Source organism: Triplophysa dalaica, chromosome 7 (assembly GCF_015846415.1).
Source record: "Triplophysa dalaica isolate WHDGS20190420 chromosome 7, ASM1584641v1, whole genome shotgun sequence".
In the NCBI taxonomy this organism is placed as follows: Eukaryota; Metazoa; Chordata; class Actinopteri; order Cypriniformes; family Nemacheilidae; genus Triplophysa; species Triplophysa dalaica.
Window position 1 is genome coordinate 24,255,161 of NC_079548.1, and position 18,524 is coordinate 24,273,684.

General features: G+C 37.6%; 1 protein-coding gene across 2 annotated transcripts in view; it reads right to left on the reverse strand.

Moving 5' to 3' along the window:
* prkcab (protein kinase C, alpha, b) overlaps positions 1-18,524 on the reverse strand; it is a 161,658-nt gene that overhangs the window by 92,032 nt on the left and 51,102 nt on the right. For both annotated transcript variants that reach the window (XM_056753966.1, XM_056753967.1), the window contains exon 3: positions 5,964-6,046. In XM_056753966.1, coding sequence (XP_056609944.1) covers positions 5,964-6,046 — 83 coding nt within the window. The remainder of the gene's footprint in view (positions 1-5,963; positions 6,047-18,524) is intronic.

The following is an 18,524-nucleotide window of genomic DNA, read 5'->3' on the forward strand; positions in this document are numbered from 1 at the left end:
TGGTTATGCATTTAATGCATTAGCAGACAGACACTGTAAGTGTTCTGCATTCAGTGTTCCAGAAGTTCAGGGCATAAAACAAAACTTCTATGTAATATAATAAACGCTCCCTTCCTGGTCATTTGATTAATATGTTGCATCACACATATTAAAATTGTTACCTGAGAACATGGTGGATCCAGAGGCGTATTAAGACCTCATGGTGACCCTGGGCAACAGCACCCGATTATATTTATACTATATAAGATTTATATATTAAAATATTTATAAGAATGAAACTCAGCCATGTACAATATATTATTTTAGAAGAATTTCACATTAACATGACACTTTTGAGGAAAAGAACACATAAAACAACTCTTCATCAAGTATTTTTAACAATTAGGCCTACTGTAGTCAAAGGGCAACTGGTTTCTGTTGTAATGTTACATTTCTTGTTATCATTTAGTGAATAATAATCACTAACAATTTTTTTCTAACAGGTGTAAATATTGTGCGTGTCACAAAGTGGGGGTACAGGGACATTTATATATAAAACCTATGTGTAGTTTGCATACATAGGGGACATTCACATTAGGGGACAATGGAACAATGTACAGATTTTCAGGAGATTGGGATTTTAATTCAACAAAGTGGCAGTCACCAGATTACAATGTATGGCAAGGTTATTTATAAAAATAACATGAAACGTTATTATTACTATTTTAACTGCTAAAGAGACGCACAAAACAAGCGGGTTCCATTTCACATACAGCTATTCAACATTTTTTTAAGCAAAGTATGTGTATATTCTTCTTTAGACTCCTAAACGATCACATAAGTACTGCGATAACATGACTCCACTTAAATGTACATATATGAATTGATTGCTATAGTGTTGACACTAACGCAAACGCAGGTTTGGACCTAAAGCAGTGCCCTTACCTCAATGTACTTTTAGCATGCATTACATTCTATGCCATCTTATTTCTGACGCATGTAATGTTAATATATCTTGATTAATCAGTGCCAATCCCTGCATTGTTAGTTGCCGCTACAAGAATGCGCTCTGCACAGTTCCTGCTTCGATCTGTTTGAAGCTTAAAGTGTACACGAAAGACGACTGGCCTCATACCACTCACTTGTGATTGGCTGAATGTTAGTTCACTCAAATCTATGTTATAAACATGATAACATGGGCGAGAATGTTGGCAGAGGTGTTTCGAAAAGTGCGGGGGAACAGAACCATTTTTTTCTAAAAGTGGGGGGTATTCCCGCACATGGTCCCACACATATTTAGCGCAGATGTGTGAATTAAATCTTAAAAAACAAGTACTTATGTAGCCTACATTTATAAAATTTTCATTTTGTTTTGATGGTTTATTTGGTGCCCCTAAAGTCTTGGTGACCCTGGGCACTCGCCAAATTGCCAATATGGTAAATCCGTTGCTGCGTGGGTCCATCTTGCGTTGCTGAGTATGACGAGTCACATTCAACTAATGTGACAAATGAGGGCAATTTGAACAACATAGTGCAGGACGAGAAAATGAGAAGTGCGTCGGGCTGAAACTAGCAAAAACACTTGCGCTGGGTGTTTGATAGGAACCGAAAACTCTAGGTGTACTAGGGTTGGATGGTGACGCTATACAACATAATGTGGAATACAATATAGTTTACATTTTTAATAAGTTTGTTCAGTTTTGACACATATAAATGAACAAATAAATACCAAAAATTTAATGAACTACAAAAAAACGTCAAAATATCCATCTTCATGAGTTTCCATGTGAATATCTTGAAGCTGAAATGTACAGACCTGCGGCTGTTCGTATTGCTGTTAATATCAGTCACACAACACAAGAATAATAGCTTTACCAGCTTTACTGTGCTACACAAAGACAAATATTAGCCAACGCAACAGCAGGAAGGTTGAGACAGTAGGGAGAGAGATCATTTATCACATGATCTTATTATTTTAAGGAGCCTGTAAAAGAACACTATGTAACCAGGAGTAAGTGAAAGTGTGTGTTTTAAAAGGCTCAATATAAATAGATCTCATTAATGACTTGAAAGGTGATCCATCTAAAGCCACACTGGAGTCCAGTAATGAACATAACAGTATGTTCAGAGACTCTGAAGGAGGAAAACATTGAGAATCAATGGAGATTTTGCAGATCATTTCTTTTCTATTTGGCCCACATGTGAACATCAAAGCTGCATATATGATATAGTCCAGTCATCCTCAATTGACTGGCCGGATCAAGATCTTTGCTTCGTTCCATCCGGACCGCGAGCCTATAAACCATTTAAAACATTTGACATCTGATTTGATTTCAGTTTAATTGAGCCACGCGTCTACACAACGGAGAGTCCCATTACACGCTCAAGAACATTTATGCATTTGATCTTTTGCCGCTATATCCTCTTATATTTTTTCTAGCGCAAAAAGCGATTAGTTTTAACCCTTTCCACTCCACAAGAGCTGCTTCTCTCCCGCCAAAGACGCATCGCATGAATAGACATCCTTATTTTAACAACAGTAGTGCAGACATGCAGAGCAGGTAAATTGACACACAACAGTAAACAAAATCCAGTAATATTAAAATATTTGTATCTGTCAGGCTGTTTACGGTTTGCTATATGTCTTCAACCTTTTTTGTGATATCTTATGAACCATAACGTTTTTATGAGAGCATTTTAATTGTTACATTACATTTGCTGTTGGTATATTGTCAGTAGTTTTTTTTTTATAAATATGAATTATCAGACTTCTATTAAGAAGGCTTTCCTTTACAGCCACATAGCCCACAATCCATACATACTGTGGATATCAAATTATAAAATAAGTGGTCTGATAAAAGATTATATCTTTTTTATATATCCAACTGGGCTAAAATGATTAAATATTTATTTATTTTCAAAAAACATATCGTCTGGACCTCCTTTTGGAAGAAAATATAAAGACTGGACCTCTTGGAACTTTAATTGAAAACCCCTGACACTAATATCAATCTCACATCTTGGCAGCTATTATAAGCCCTTAATGACATGATGTTCATTATGCTCAAACAGCATAGGACAAAATCTATTGTTTTTGTAAAAAATTTGCAATTAATTTATTTCAACATTTCATTATTATCATTTAACAAGAAACATTTAGCAAGAAAGCTTAGGTTGGTTTAAACCCTTTAATATCATGAACACTGTGACATGTAGAGTTTTCATGCTCTTTCTGTTTGTGCAATGTTGTGCAACAAACCCCTAACCCATGGACTCACTGCTTGTGAAGGGTCTCAATCTTGTGTTAACACAACTACTTACAATTGCCATGTATTTCTACCAGAATTAAACTAACCTTACATGGAATATTAGGAAAACAAGCCATATCTAGAGACCAAAAAACATCATGAAGACTTTCATGTCTCTTTGGTTACACCAACATTTGGTGTATCTTTAAATTTAGTCGAGATGTTTTGCCCTTGTGTCTTAAGGGTTTGATCAGCAGTGAAAAAAGAGGCACGAGGCCACTGGAGGAGGGAATTGTGAAAATGAGCAATGATCAAATGAAAGCAGACGATTGTAGGGCTGGATGGATGCAGCCTAAGGGTCGTGATAGAGCCTGCGGTCTGAGAACACGCTCACGCCAGGAGGAGACAAGCTTATGAGATCAGCGGCCCTGACCCTCTGACTCACACACACTCATAAATACACAGAGGAGAGAGAGAGAAACACTAATCTCTCCAAGAAAAATAGAGAAAAAATACAAACACAAACAGACTTGTTTAAAAGAAAAGTTCAATCAAAATCTCTGATACTTTACAAATTCTTACATTTGCATTTATGCATTTGGCAGACGCTTTTATCCAAAGCGACTTACATTGCATTATCCTATACATTTGTTACTGTGTATGTGCAATCCCTGGGATCAAACCCATGACCTTGGCATTGCTAGTGCCATGCTGTAACCACTGAGCTACAGAAAAGCATTTTAAACTATATTTATACTAAGACAGGGAAGTCTACTATTTTCTAGTACGGTACACAAAAGGTTAATTTTTAAGCACAGTTCAGTAGGGACAAACTCTCATTCTCGTAATAAATAAGGGCATAAGAATAATAAAAAGATCGACACAATGTAAAATGACTACAATGTTGTCTTTAGTTCAAACAACTCAACTCATCTTTATTCATATAGGGCTTTTTACAATTTTCATTGTAACAAAGCAGTTCTACATGAGACACATTGACTATAAGCGAATCAGTTAAAGTTATAAACCGGTAAAAACAAGAAAAAAGGTGAACACAAAAGACAGACACATACAAACGCTCACACACACAATATGCAAATGTACTAACACTCTTTGACAAACAAACACACACGGACGCGCAGACACACGGACACACACTCACACACGCATGCACAGTGAAAGCTCACATTTAAGATAAAGGAGAGAGGTAAAATATTAAACAGACTATAACAACAATTCAGCAATAAAGTTTGCTGACTCGCAGTGAATATATTAGCCTCATCCATGCCAGGGCTCCAGACAAGAAAAATAAATTAAGAGGAAAAAGACAAGCGCCAGATAATTTTTCTTTAAATTAAGTACTTTTAGTTATGCAGTTGTATGTAAATCTTCCCTCACATAGGTTTTGTTCATATAAAGTTTTTTTGAGTTGTTTTCCTCATAAGCAAGGCAATATGGAATCTCAATACGGACATTTTGCACAAAAATTTGGGGGAAATCTGCAGAATTCTGTGGAATAGTATCAAATGTGTTTACATTTGTCCACAAATATAATTGTGTGTAAATGTATTCAAATAGTCTTAAAATGCTGCCTGTCTACACTGTATATTGGCAGAGAAGTATTGTTATTGAATGATGCTAAAATGACTGCGTAAACGGTGAATACACGAGACCAAATTTGTAATATGAATGTCAAGAATTGATTGTTGAATGGATTTGAAATTATCCAGTGTAGTCTGAAGTAATAGACAGATAAATTATGTTCCCTGAATTTCTACGGGATTAGTTTTGTTTTTAACGTCTCAAATATCACATTGTTCGTCCTCAGGCTCACTAAAACTGTCACAGCAAACACCGCATCATGTTATGCGCTCTTGTTGTGTTTGTATATTTGTCAATAACAAGTGCTGAAATCTGTGGAATTCCATGGAGTTTTCTGTGGAAATTTCCATGCACCTATTCCAAGCTGCCTCATCAGGCTGTGGTGCGCTGAGTGTGGAAAAAACAGAGAGCAAAGGCCTCTGGTGTCTATCGCTAGAGCATCTTGGGAAGTGAGGTTAACCTGCAGATCCTTCTTTCTCTCTCCCGTTTGCATTCGGTACACGGGATTATTTTAAAAGTGTGCCGCTTATGTTGGAAATAATTTAAAAAACGGTAGATTTGCACGGTCGCCAGTGGCGATCTGTGCAAAAATATCACTGACAAATTAACATTTTTCAACCATTTTAGTCGCAGTCTGGAGCCCTGCATGCCAATTTACAGCCATTAAAACAACCACAACAATCATGTAAGCCTTTCTAAAGTGTATCCTTAATGCGGTTTAGAGGCTAATCTAGTGAGGGGTTATAAGAAAACATCCACAGAGCTGACCTTGTGAGGGTTTTCTGTGAGTGACAGTTTATGAGCAGTAACAGGGGACACACTGTGCCAAAAGGGCACATTTGACTTCAGGGTGAGAATTTTAGGCAGCTGAAACTAGCCACAGTGAGCCAGAGCCAGAGATGAGTATCACACCCACAATCAAACAGAATCTGGAGAGAAACTATTTCTCGATGCTGCCTCGTGCTGAAGTCTTACTCAACATGATGCTTTTCAAAACGAGAGCCTCAATGATCTGCTGTGTCATTAAACGGACAAACACTTCACACCTATGTTTTACTTAAAACACTGTGAAGACAATGTGAACAAGAACTGTATGTGTGTAAAAGAAAATAAATAATACAAGGATTTACTCACATCTGTGTCAGGGCCCTTGTCAGCTCCTGGACAGGAGAAGGTAACAAACTCATGGCACCTTTTGTGGACCACAAAACCACAAACTGTGAAGGAGAGGGGAAGTACCATTAGATTCATACCATAAATCATTTCATATTCACATCAAATACTGACCATTATCATGTGTATTCAATCAGGGCCTCTGTAACAAAAACATTGGGCAATTTGCTATCTGCAAAACCAATTCACCGGTATTTGAATCTGATGTGTAAATAAACATTATTTTTAATAACAAGGCTGTCATTTACAAAATACATCCAGCTATTCATCATGATTTAATACTGTGTGATGCATCCTGAATCATATGTAGATCATGTTTTTATTTGCTCAAAACAAATTCTGAAAGCATGATATTCTAAGGTTTACTTGATGAATGTTTACCCCTTAAAAACTTCTGTGACATATTGTTAGCATCAAAACAACATGCATGGACACGCAGTACTGAGCCATCCGTTAAATATTTGCAGACAAACCCAAAATGTGATACATGAATAAAACTTTAGCAAGGAAATAGCTTAAGCTAGCATAACATACTGAAACAACGAACACAGAAAACCACATTTCTATTCATTTTCTTCTACCTGTTTCCATCAAGTTGTTTCCTGTTTAATAGCTGCTATTAAAAGAACAAGCACTTTTCCCAGGGATAAGAACAGTCTCAGTTAAGCTTGTTCTCCTGAGAATATTAAACGTTTCTGTTATCATGTTGGTGTTTGATATCAGTGGGTGCGTTTACATGCACAAAATAAACGGGTATCTGTTAATAATCAGCTTATAAAACAAACCTGTTTTCACGTGTTTACATATCAATAAACAGGCTACACAGAAAACTGCGTTTAAGAAGAACTGGCTATAGATGGGCAGGTTGAGTTGAAAATTAGTATGTGGAAATATTGGATTCCGCTAAGGTACCCTTTAATTGAGCTGGCTTGAAGGATTTTGTTAATATTCAGGAATAGATGTGCTGGCTTCTCAAGCTTAACATGGTCAACTTGTGAAAAAACTATTTGAATGTATGACGTAGTATTTCTTTGCTCGATTCACTCTGCCAGGGTTCGTACAGGTTTTCGGAATGTTTTTTTCGAACATGGATCCGTTTCTTAACAAGGGTTCCAAGTCCCTTATTGGACAATTCTCCCATAAAGCTCGCCGACGCGTCATCCAGCCAGCAAAAGAGCACGCCCGCCAATACCGCTTTAACTCTGCTGAAAGAAGTTTAGCTGTGTTTGTTTGCTCACTGCATCACACCGTGATGAATGTTATATAAATGGTGGATATAACGTTTGAAACTGATAGATGGCACAACACAAACTTATATTGAATCAATGCGATGATGTATTGTGTGCTCATGCTTTAGTTCCTTGAAAGTAAGTTTCACATGAGAGTGACAAAAAACCATTAAGTACTGTATGTAAGAATCCAAAGAGGGATATGTCCAAAAACAAGCCAAGATGAGGAAGAAATAGATATGAATGGTATTTTGTTGTACACAATTACCTCATGGTTATTCAATTTATTTGTAAATCATTTCAGTTTTTAAGAAAGACATATATTTTGAGATTTAAAATCACTGTGTACTTTCAAGTATTACTGAGATACGAGATATTGGTCATGGCACCCAGTCCTGAACGCAGTGTGTGTTTGTTGAGACACAGTATTGAGTGATTGAACAGAAGGTACACTGTAAAAAATGTTCCGTAATTTTTACGGAGAAATACCGGCAGCTGTGGTTGCCAGTAAAATTCTGTAAAAAATACAGGAAAAGAACGTAAACAGTCTTGCAGTTTAAAACTTCAGGGCACAAACTTCAAGCTGTAAATGAACTTAATACATTTTAGTATTTTATATCAACAGCATTTCTTTATATACAATGAAAACTTGGTCCAAATGCATAAAAGTGAAAACATAACATTTACTCTTTATTAAAACATCAAAGTCACTTTTAAACAAAGCAACATGCAGCATGACATCAGCATCTCATTGCTGACCTTGAGTTAAACACAGACTCCACTCTTCAGCATAGTGGTGACCCACAAAACATTTAATATCAGAAAAGAAAAAAGGAAATACAAATTCTGTAGTTTTAACGGAAAAATACCGGTAGCTATGGTGTGAGGTTATGTGGGACAGCACAGTCAGTGTCCTGCTGTGTGTTTCTCTCATTTCCCCATGAGTTCATTACAGCCGTCAACATGCATCCTCCAACACACAGCCCACCCATCATTCTCTGACTGACACAGCGTTAGGTAAAATCTGCAAAACAGATTATAATATAAGATTATGTAGTCTGTGTGGCGTGAGTCTGGTTTATGCATGCTAGATTTCTGTCTGTGGATTATAGTCTATAGACCTATTTATTTATTGATATGAACATCAGTCAGACACCCATGGACTAAACTAGACTGATCTCTGCACTTCTAAACTCCTACAGTTCGTCAATAAAAATGTCACGGTATCACTCAAATATCACAACCAATCGTCCCTACTTGGGTTGTGAATATAGATTTGAGCAGGTGTCTCATGCTCAGCATGTCTAGTTCCAAATATTAGTAGAAAATACATGAGTATTGAGTATTTTAAAGATCAAATATTACAATGTCCTTAATTTGACATTTCATGCAATGTGTAATGTTGCCTAGTGTGAATGTAAGCAGTCTACCATTCCGAAAGTGTAGGAATAACAAAGTTATTGGCTTAGGAAAAAGGAGTCAACTCTGAATCACGCAATGAATCATCTGTCGTTCTAATTTCAGTTCCCGGTCGGATTTGCGTCACTGCGTGTAATGCCCATCCCCGTTCCATTTGCGACACTTCACACGGTAGACCAATCACAGAAGACTAGACCATCTGACCAATCAGATCAGAGTAGGCTGACAGAAAGGAGGGGATAAGACAGATGAATCGCCAAACGAATTTGAGAGTCAGTCAAGAAGTAAGAAAATTATTAGAAAATGAAAGTGTTTTTAGAACGTGTTCGTATGTAAACTTGTCGATGGACACTCCATAAACTAAAGTAGGACCTTAAAAATCACAAACTATTCACTCTTTAAGACTTTCTCCAGTGTTTGACGTAAAACAATGAGGGGGAGGCGAAGCTATAAAGGTGCTGTCTGTATAAATTGATTGTATTAAATCAAAACAATACCTTAATATGTTTGTAGACATTTAGGAAACATGCTACGTTCATATAACATATAAAATGCAATTGCCAGTTATTCTAATCTGATGTCTGTTTTTGTTTTGGTCCGTGTGACCCCGCCCACTGACGATTTACCCACTTATTTATTTTGACAGCTCGGTTGGCAGTTGGTGACAATCACAGCATATTTCAGTAAACAAACAATCTGGGTCAGAGATTGCAGATTGCACCCTTTCCGGTAGTATTACTTTGCAATCTTATAAAGAATTACTATATTTTACAACTTACGATGAGTAATAAACAATTTCATTACGATTATTTAAACAAGACAACAATATTCATGCCCATAAATGTGACCTCTGGAAGAGGCAACCTCTCAAACGTGTTGCTTATTGAGCAAACAACAAAACCACTGCAAACATTTAAATTAGCAGATAAACTTATAGTGTAGGAGCCGATGCTTTCCATTACACTCCTGTAAGTGTCTGGCAACACATGTGAGCATCGAGTCTGAGGAGGGGTGGGGAAAAACCCTCTGCTATTATTTTAATTTGAACTGCGATACCAAGCTCGACCGCTAGGTGTCATTATTACATACGGCTCCTTTAAAGAGTTTACTCAGTAATCTAGTTATGTGTTAGTGGAAACAGAGTAGTAACTAGGTAGATCCTCTGCCATATTTCCTCTATGGATATATTGTCCTGTGATAAACATTTAAACACTGTGAGCTTTAGTCGAAGGCCTGTGAATTAGTTAAGTAAATTAGTTAGGCAAAAATTCCCCAAATACGTCTCATTTACTGAAATGTGGTTGCATTTTATTTGACTGTACATGTACTAACAGTGTACTTACCACCGCCCCCCCCTCCCAAAAAACAATACTGCAACTACATGTACTTGCCGTATTGGTGTATGGGTTAAGATTTGGGTTCAAGGTTGGTACCTACATTACGGCTGTAATAACACAGTACAGTAAGTGCATAGTAGTTACATGAAGAACACCAATGTCCATTTGGAAAAAGCACCACATTAAGCCTAACACAGAAATAATGAGGTAGTTTGAAACGTACCCTTAGACTTTGTGTACAACTATAAAATCTTCTAAATTTTTCCTTGCCTATATTACTTATTATATGAAAAGGAATCACGAACGTTAGTGATTTTAATTAGTGATGGTTTAGTGACCTATATATTTTTGACCAGACTTTTGTTTTGACCCAATTCAAACAAATTTCGACAGTAGATATTAATCAATGGAATGAATGAAGTTAACTTAATGAAGGAGACCCACTGACGCTGTCCTGAAGGCTGCTCTTGACATTGTGGGGTGTTACAGTCAGTTTATGTTGATGATTCAAAAGGTACATTGTTTTAACTCCCACTAGTTGACCACCTTTACCCATATTTACAAACAGTAGCTGTAGAGATCTTCAGAAAGGTGACGTTCTTAAAGAGATCAAATTCTGTCATCATTTTCCGCACTCATGTTCTTCAAAACCAGATACTTGAAAAATAAAATATTTTGAGAAATGGTTTTGTCTCCACGCAATGAAAGTCAATGATTTTGAAATGTAGTTGAAAATCAACCACATAATTTTGTGGTTGATTTTCAATTACATTTTCAAAATATCATCGTTTGTGTTTGGAAGGTTTGGAAAGATATGAGGATGAATATGATGAACATTTTATTTATTTTTGAGTGACCTATCCCTTCAAATAAGATGTGAAGTGATGCTTACAGAGCTGTTGATCTAAACATGTAAATACATTTGTTGGGAAAATCCGATGGCAATTTACACTTTGAATAGTTTAAGAACATCAATAACATTCAGATTTAGCCCAACTTCAACCCGTCAGCTTTTTTCAGGGGAAATCCCCATCGGTTTCAGAGTAATGTTACACATCCCACTTGAGAAAACAGATCATCTTGCTTTTATCTTTCATTTTTTCATTTCAAGTTTGAATGTTGCAGCCAAGTAAAGTCAGTTGTGCCAACAAGGACCAATCCATATAGGCTATGATATCAACATTGATATCAACATTGCTCTGATATCAACATTGCACCCGTACACGGGTGAACCTGGCAATGGGCACAGAAATCTATTCCCAATAGGTTCTTGGATTCGAATCCTGAACAGCAGCTGCTAAACCATGCCGGTATCATTCCATCATAAGTATACGCAGGGACTATTTCAAGCGTCTCATAGCAACATTACATAGGTCAGTTCATTTCACAGACTGCTATCCACCCGGGGCTGATGTCTATTCCGAACAGAGCATAATGCCTACTGGGGAGATTACAAGCAGTTTTAATTAGTTAATGTGCAATAGACTCTCATGTGCTTCTGGTTGCATTGTTCATTTTGAGTTTTGCAATGTTTTTGCAAAGTGTGTTCATATCACCATCTCAAATGCAACAACATTTTTGAAAAGTTTCAGTCTGGTTTCCGTTCTGCTCATAGCACGGAAACAGCCTTAGTGAGAGTTACAAACGACCTGCTGATGACAGCTGATGCTGGTTCACCATCCCTCCTTGTCCTTCTGGACCTCTCTGCAGCGTTTGACACCGTTGACCACGGTATACTTCTCAACCGGCTACACCATTCTATTGGACTTAATAACACCGTTCTGTGCTGGTTTAAGTCATACCTCACAGACAGATCTGAATCTGTGGCGATGGGAAGCTCAAGGTCCCGTTCACTTGCTGTAGATTGTGGGGTACCACAAGGGTCAGTTCTTGGACCTATTTTATTTATTCTTTACATGCTCCTCCTTGGTAAAGTCATCAGCCGCTTGGAATTTCTTTCCATTGTTACGCTGATGATACACATTATATATGAAAACTGATATTAATCCGTCATCATCTTCAACAACTTTAACCACACTCACTGCCTGTCTGGAAGAGATAAGGGAGTGGATGAATCAAAACTTTCTCCAGTTGAACAGTTCAAAAACAGAAGCTATTCTCATTGGTTCCCCTCATCAGACTAGAACATCGACCATAAACTGTATTACATTTTCAGGGCAGCACATTCCCCTATCAACAGTAGTTACAAATCTCGGCGTCAGGTTTGACCCCCTTTTCTAAACTTTGAGGCCCATATCAAACATCTTTGCAAAACATCTTTTCATCACCTCAGGAATATAGCCAGACTACGCCCCTCATTCGCCATACATGATGCAGAAAAACTCGTCCACGCCTTTGTCTCCTCCAGACTGGACTACTGTAATGCTCTGCTCATTGGGATTCCCGAGAAGAGCATCCAAACACTCACAGGCTCCTTCCTCCAAGGACCAAGACTCGCACAATTGGGGACAGAGCCTTTTGTGCCGCCGCCCCTCGCCTGTGGAATGCCCTCCCTGAACATCTGAGGGCTCCACAAACGAATGATGGTCTTAAAAAGAGTTTAAAAACGTATCTTTTTAATAAGTCCTTCAATGTCCCTTTTTGAACATTTGAGGGCTTCACAAATGACTGATTTTATGTTTCTTTTAGTGCTTAAATTGTGGTAATCGTAGTTGGTATTCGTTTTTAATTGACTTCTTAAATTGTCTAATTAACTGTTTTATTTTATTACGACACTTTTGTAGCACTTTGAGATTTTCCTTAAAATGTAAAGTGCTTTATAAATAAAATTTATTATTATTATTATTATTATGATATAAAGCAGTCAAGGCAAATATCAGGCAACACAAAAGATTTGCCATGCTGATTTATGAAGGACCACAAGCTGAATGATTTATAAGGGTCTCCTTAGATGTTGGTTGTAATAGTCAGGAGGTTATATATAATACTTCACCTTTGTGATTGTAATGCTCTTCTACGTAACTTATTGCAAAGCTTATACTTCTGTAAATACATCACAAGTGGATTTGCGATCTGTTTCTGTGGTCCTCAGAAGAAACAGTCACAGGTTTTGAACAACAAGAGGGTGAAATAATGATGAGAATTTTTTTATTTTTGGCCGAACCATTCTTTTAATGTTGTGTCCACGTGTACACTACAGTTAAAGATGCTGCCTATCAAGTGTTTCCTACTAATTCATTAACTGATACAAGCATTGTGTCGTCCAGACAACTTGGTGTGAACCTGCAGATAAACTGAGCCATTACACAAAGCTGCTTACAGTACACTACAGCAAAGTGCTTATACCCACATCCTTTAATGGTTTACACTTTTTATGGGATTACATCAGCTGTATACACACAATAAATGCATGTTTTGTATGCACTGTCAAGAAACCCATCACAAAAGGATCGGTTCACACCAGATCTCAAATTATCAGCATTTTCCTTTATGCATTATTATCCCCATTCACTTTGTCCATAAGCATGGCAGAAAAGAAAGTGTCATAGCCATTAATCAACCCGGCCATAATAAAACAGTTTCATTGAAAGCAAATAAATAAATCAAAAGTGGACACACAAAAAGATGCACATTGATGCATAAAAAATCAATAATGATGTAACCCAATCAAAAACCCCACAATATACAGTATAAGCATTACATTTATACCGTAACTATACAGTATATATTTATACAGTTGTGTTCAAAATTATTCAACCCCCAATACTGTAAATTGTTTTAGGGAATTTAGTGTACATTTGTAATTGTATTCAGAAAGAAATCCTACAAGGACTTCTTAAAGAACCATATGCAACTAAAATGACATCAATTAGTTTTGTAATACAGTAGTAAGTGTTTCTTTTGTGAATTCTTCATTGACATAATTATTCAACCCCTTAAAGACTACCACTCTGAAGAACAGAGGTTCAATGAAGTGTTTTCAATCAGGTATTGAAAACACCTGTGGATATCAGGGAGTAGCAATGAAGCCTAATAAGCACCAATTAGGCAGCTTTAAAATGACTGTGATACTCAGCTCCTTCTAGACATTTACTGGTGTGGTTACAAACATGGTGAGGTCAAGAGAATGGTCCAGGAAGACAAGAGAACAGTTGATTAATCTTCACAGGAAGGGCAATGGCTATAAGAAGATTGCAAAGATGTTAAACATACCAAGAGACACCATAGGAAGCATCATTCGCAAATTCAAGGCAAAGGGCAATGTTGAAACGCAACCTGGTCGTGGCAGAAAGAAGATGCTGACTTCGACTGCTGTGCGCTACCTGAAGCGTAGAGTGGAGAAAAGTCCCTGTGTGACTGCTGAGAAACTGAGAAAAGATTTGTCAGATGTGGGTACTGAAGTTTCTGCTCAGACAATGCGGTGCACCCTGCGTAATGAAGGCCTCCATGCCAGAACTCCCAGGCGCACCCCCTTGCTGTCCCCAAAGAATAAGAAGAGTCGACTGCAGTATGCCAAAATTCATGTGGACAAACCACAGAAGTTTTAGGATAGTGTTCTGTGGACTGATGAAACAAAATTAGAACTGTTTGGGCCCATGGATCAACGCTATGTTTGGAGGAGGAAGAACAAGGCCTATGAAGAAAAGTACACCTTGCCTACTGTGAAGCATGGCGGGGGGTCAATCATGCTTTGGGGCTGTTTTGCTTCTGCAGGTACTGGGAAGCTTTAGCGTGTGCAAGGTACCATGAATTCTCTTCAGTACCAGGAGATATTGGATGACAATGTGATGCAGTCCGTCACAAACCTGAGGCTTGGAAGATATTGGACCTTTCAACAGGACAATGATCCCAAGCATACCTCCAAGTCCACTAGGGCATGGTTGCAGATTAAAGGCTGGAACATTTTGAAGTGGCCATCGCAGTCACCAGACTTAAATCCGATTGAGAACCTCTGGTGGGACTTAAAGAAAGCAGTTGCAGTGCGCAACCCTAAGAATGTGACTGAACTGGAGGCTTTTGCCCATGATGAATGGGCGAAGATACCCGTAGATCGCTGCAAGACACTTGTGTCAAGCTATGCTTCACGTTTAAAAGCTGTTATAACTGTAAAAGGATGTTGTACTAAGTACTAAGATTGAATGTCACTTGGGGGTTGAATAAAACTGATAATGATGTGAGCTCAGAATAGACATTTGTGGTTATTTCATTATAAATGTTATGTTATATTTGTCTGACCTACACGTGCCTCTTTGATTTAATTGTAAGCAGGATGACTGAATGATCATAATCAATGTCAAACCGACCAAAACAATCAATTTCAGTGGGGGTTGAATAATTTTGAACAGAACTGTATATATATTTACTATATATATACAGTATATATATACTATATAATAGGTAGAAAGAAAGAAAGCAGCAACAGCATTCGTCAGTCATTATTTGTAAATTGATGGCTGTACAGGCAGATAAAGAACAGAATGAGCTGACACAACACACAGGCTAGAGTTACTGCTTTCTCTGATCCACACACACATCTCACAGGCTGTCTAACAACACCAGTCCAACTCCATTTCTGTGTGTCAAGTTCTCCTCAAACTTTTATGGGCTTGAATAAAGATCCTGTTATAGTCTGGCAGAGAGAAACTGACACACTCTGTTGTTTACACATTTCACGGTCACTCTACACCATCACGGCAGCAGACTGACAGGTTACCAGTGCACATATAACTCATTACCACTGAGCTTCACATCCCCTTTGTTCTGAATTGGCTGAATATTTAGTATGGGACATTGGCTAGAGCTCAAAATGGACTGTTTAGCAGTGCAAGTATTGTGACGAATGAAACATATAATATTGACAAACATTATGAACATGAGGGAAAACATGAGATTCTTCCGCTACCTCAATTGTCTTAGTTTTTTTTATATGGCCAAGTGTGTCTTTCGTGTGAGACAATTATTGTGTTTTTCCATTTTCATTATCAGTCATTGCTACTTTACATAACATAACTGAGACTGCCCACATACTGATAGCAATCATATCCATTGCCCAGACTCTTTATTGAGTGTGTTTTCATTTGGAAGAAGCTTTTATAGCATTTGCCTTTAATAAAACTACTAAGATGTTTTTGAAACATTTATGATATAGATAATTTTTTAGATGTATTGAATGATGTAGATCCTCTGCTTTATTAAGATGTTTCTTTATTAGCAAATGTTTGTCCTAAAATAAGAACAGAATGTCCTTATAAGCTCTTCGATGGATATCTTTGTGACATACTATATATGGTTACTGGGGTGTGTGTATCAAGAAACGAACAGGAAGGACCCAGATGTAGACAGCGTGGATAAACAAAAAGACTTTATTTAACAAAAAACTAACGAGGGGGCAAAACAGCAAGGGAAACAATACAAACAGAAAACTTCCCACGGGGGGAAAAACAAGAAGGTCCAGACGACAAATAATATAATACAAAAAAACATAATATAATCCAAAAGACTCGACCAGACAAAACAAGAACACAATATTATATGGGGGGAATGCAAGACATGAATTTGATAATGAACTGCACAGAACAATAAACAAGAGGGACTTAAATCGGGAAACTAACGAAGGGATGATTACATAGGGGAGGTGTCAAGCAGGTGACAGGAATCAAACACTAATGGGAAGCTAACGGTAAGATACACGGAGCAGGTGAGGGGAATGAACCCCTAATGGCACAATGATGGGGAAACAAGTAGGCAGGGCCAAGGCACGCAACAGATGGACACGTTGCGAAAAGTCACAACAATGGCAACGTGTCTCCACACATAACACATCAAGCACAAAAGACACTGTCACGACTCTGTCCACAGAACTAGAAAACTCATGACCAGAAGGACATAATCTTTCCTGTATCTCAGTAGTAAGAGCATTGCGTTAACAATGCAAGGTTGTGGGTTCGATCCAAGGGGATTGCACATACCTAAGCATAAATGTATAGGATAATGCAATGTAAGTCGCTTTGGATAAAAGCGTATCCCAAATGCATAAATATAAATATAATCGTGACAGTTTGACTCAAAAACAAACTCCAAGCATCTTGCAACAACTCCATACTCTAACCTCCAAAAATATACTCCATCAACAAATTTGTTAAAATCAATATGTTTATTAATGATACTATCTTGATCAGTTTTTGAACCCAACACTACCCAGAGGGAAGTGTGTCTAAAATACATTATGGAGATGTCAAATGAATATAGACTGTTAAGGCCATTGTACATTGAGTCAGAAATTTGCATCAGACATTTTGACCTCACTTTATGTCAATTTACAAACTTCCTCTGATTCGTCTGTAATAAAAAATTTGGACTGGATTTTTTGCATTTTTCACATCCGTAGCAAGCATTTTGAGAGGCTTTTGACAATTCAGAGATACAGTACAAACGAGTTCCAAATACAAAAAAACGCATACAGAAATGTCGGACTGTATGTGCACAGACCTTTAAGGTCAAATAATCTGGATTTGGCTAAACTTGATGAGATATGTTTGAGTTCATATTGAAATTTGATTTTTATTGCACACTTGGCAAATCTAAGTAAATAGATCTTTCTTTCTTTTGAAAATACAATTGTGAAATGTCCATATGCATGCAGGTTATATGAAATGCCATTGATTTTGGTCTCACTAAGGTGTCTTAAAAGTCAGCATCATTTTGCTTACTACAGATGGCACAGTCTGCATGTCAGCCTTTGACATATATGACGCATTAAAATGTTGTCTCACCAGGTCTGAAACAAAACTCATGCTTCAACATTTTTGAGAACATAAATGACTCCTTAACAACTGTATCATAGCTATAATGTCAGCGAACTGCCCAACACGACAAATTCACCCAGGCCTGCAAAAGCAACAATGCACAAGTTCAGTGTATAGTTATTTGTAAATGGACCCTCTGCTTGTTTGACTTTCCTCTGTGTGCGTGGGTGAATCTGCCACTGACTTTCTCAAGGCAAGCCAGAGATACCCTGCTGTCACCACGGTAACCGTGCAGATCTTTACAATCTGTGTCTCTGTCTAGCTCTTGTAGGAGGTTACTCCACACCCGCGTCCATCATGAAACATTAATAAAGGCAGCCAAGAAAATAAAGCCAAATCAAATCTTTCCCAGACACGTACAATAAGGCTCCCTGCATAAGTTCACATTTCATTTTAACCGAATATGATGTGTCAACACATCAAATTTTTCACAACTACAATATATATACTATATAGCTAGGTTTCCTGTAACTCAACTGAACCAACTAAGGGTTTTTCCTGCATAGAGAAATTGGAGGCTCTGTCAAATGTCGTGCCGCCTCAGACTCTCTGTGTGTATTTAACAGACTGTCATTTGTAATTGCAGTTGTGGCATTAAGCCACACTGGAGACGCTTTTTCGTTATCAGCACACTGAGGATCTGAAAAGAGTTGCAGAACAAGAGCTAGCTGTTTCTCATGGCTGTTTGTTTTACATTCAAGTACGTTTCATTTCTTGAAATTTCTTAAATTAACATGACAAACATCATTTTAATGCCATCAGCTGTGCAGT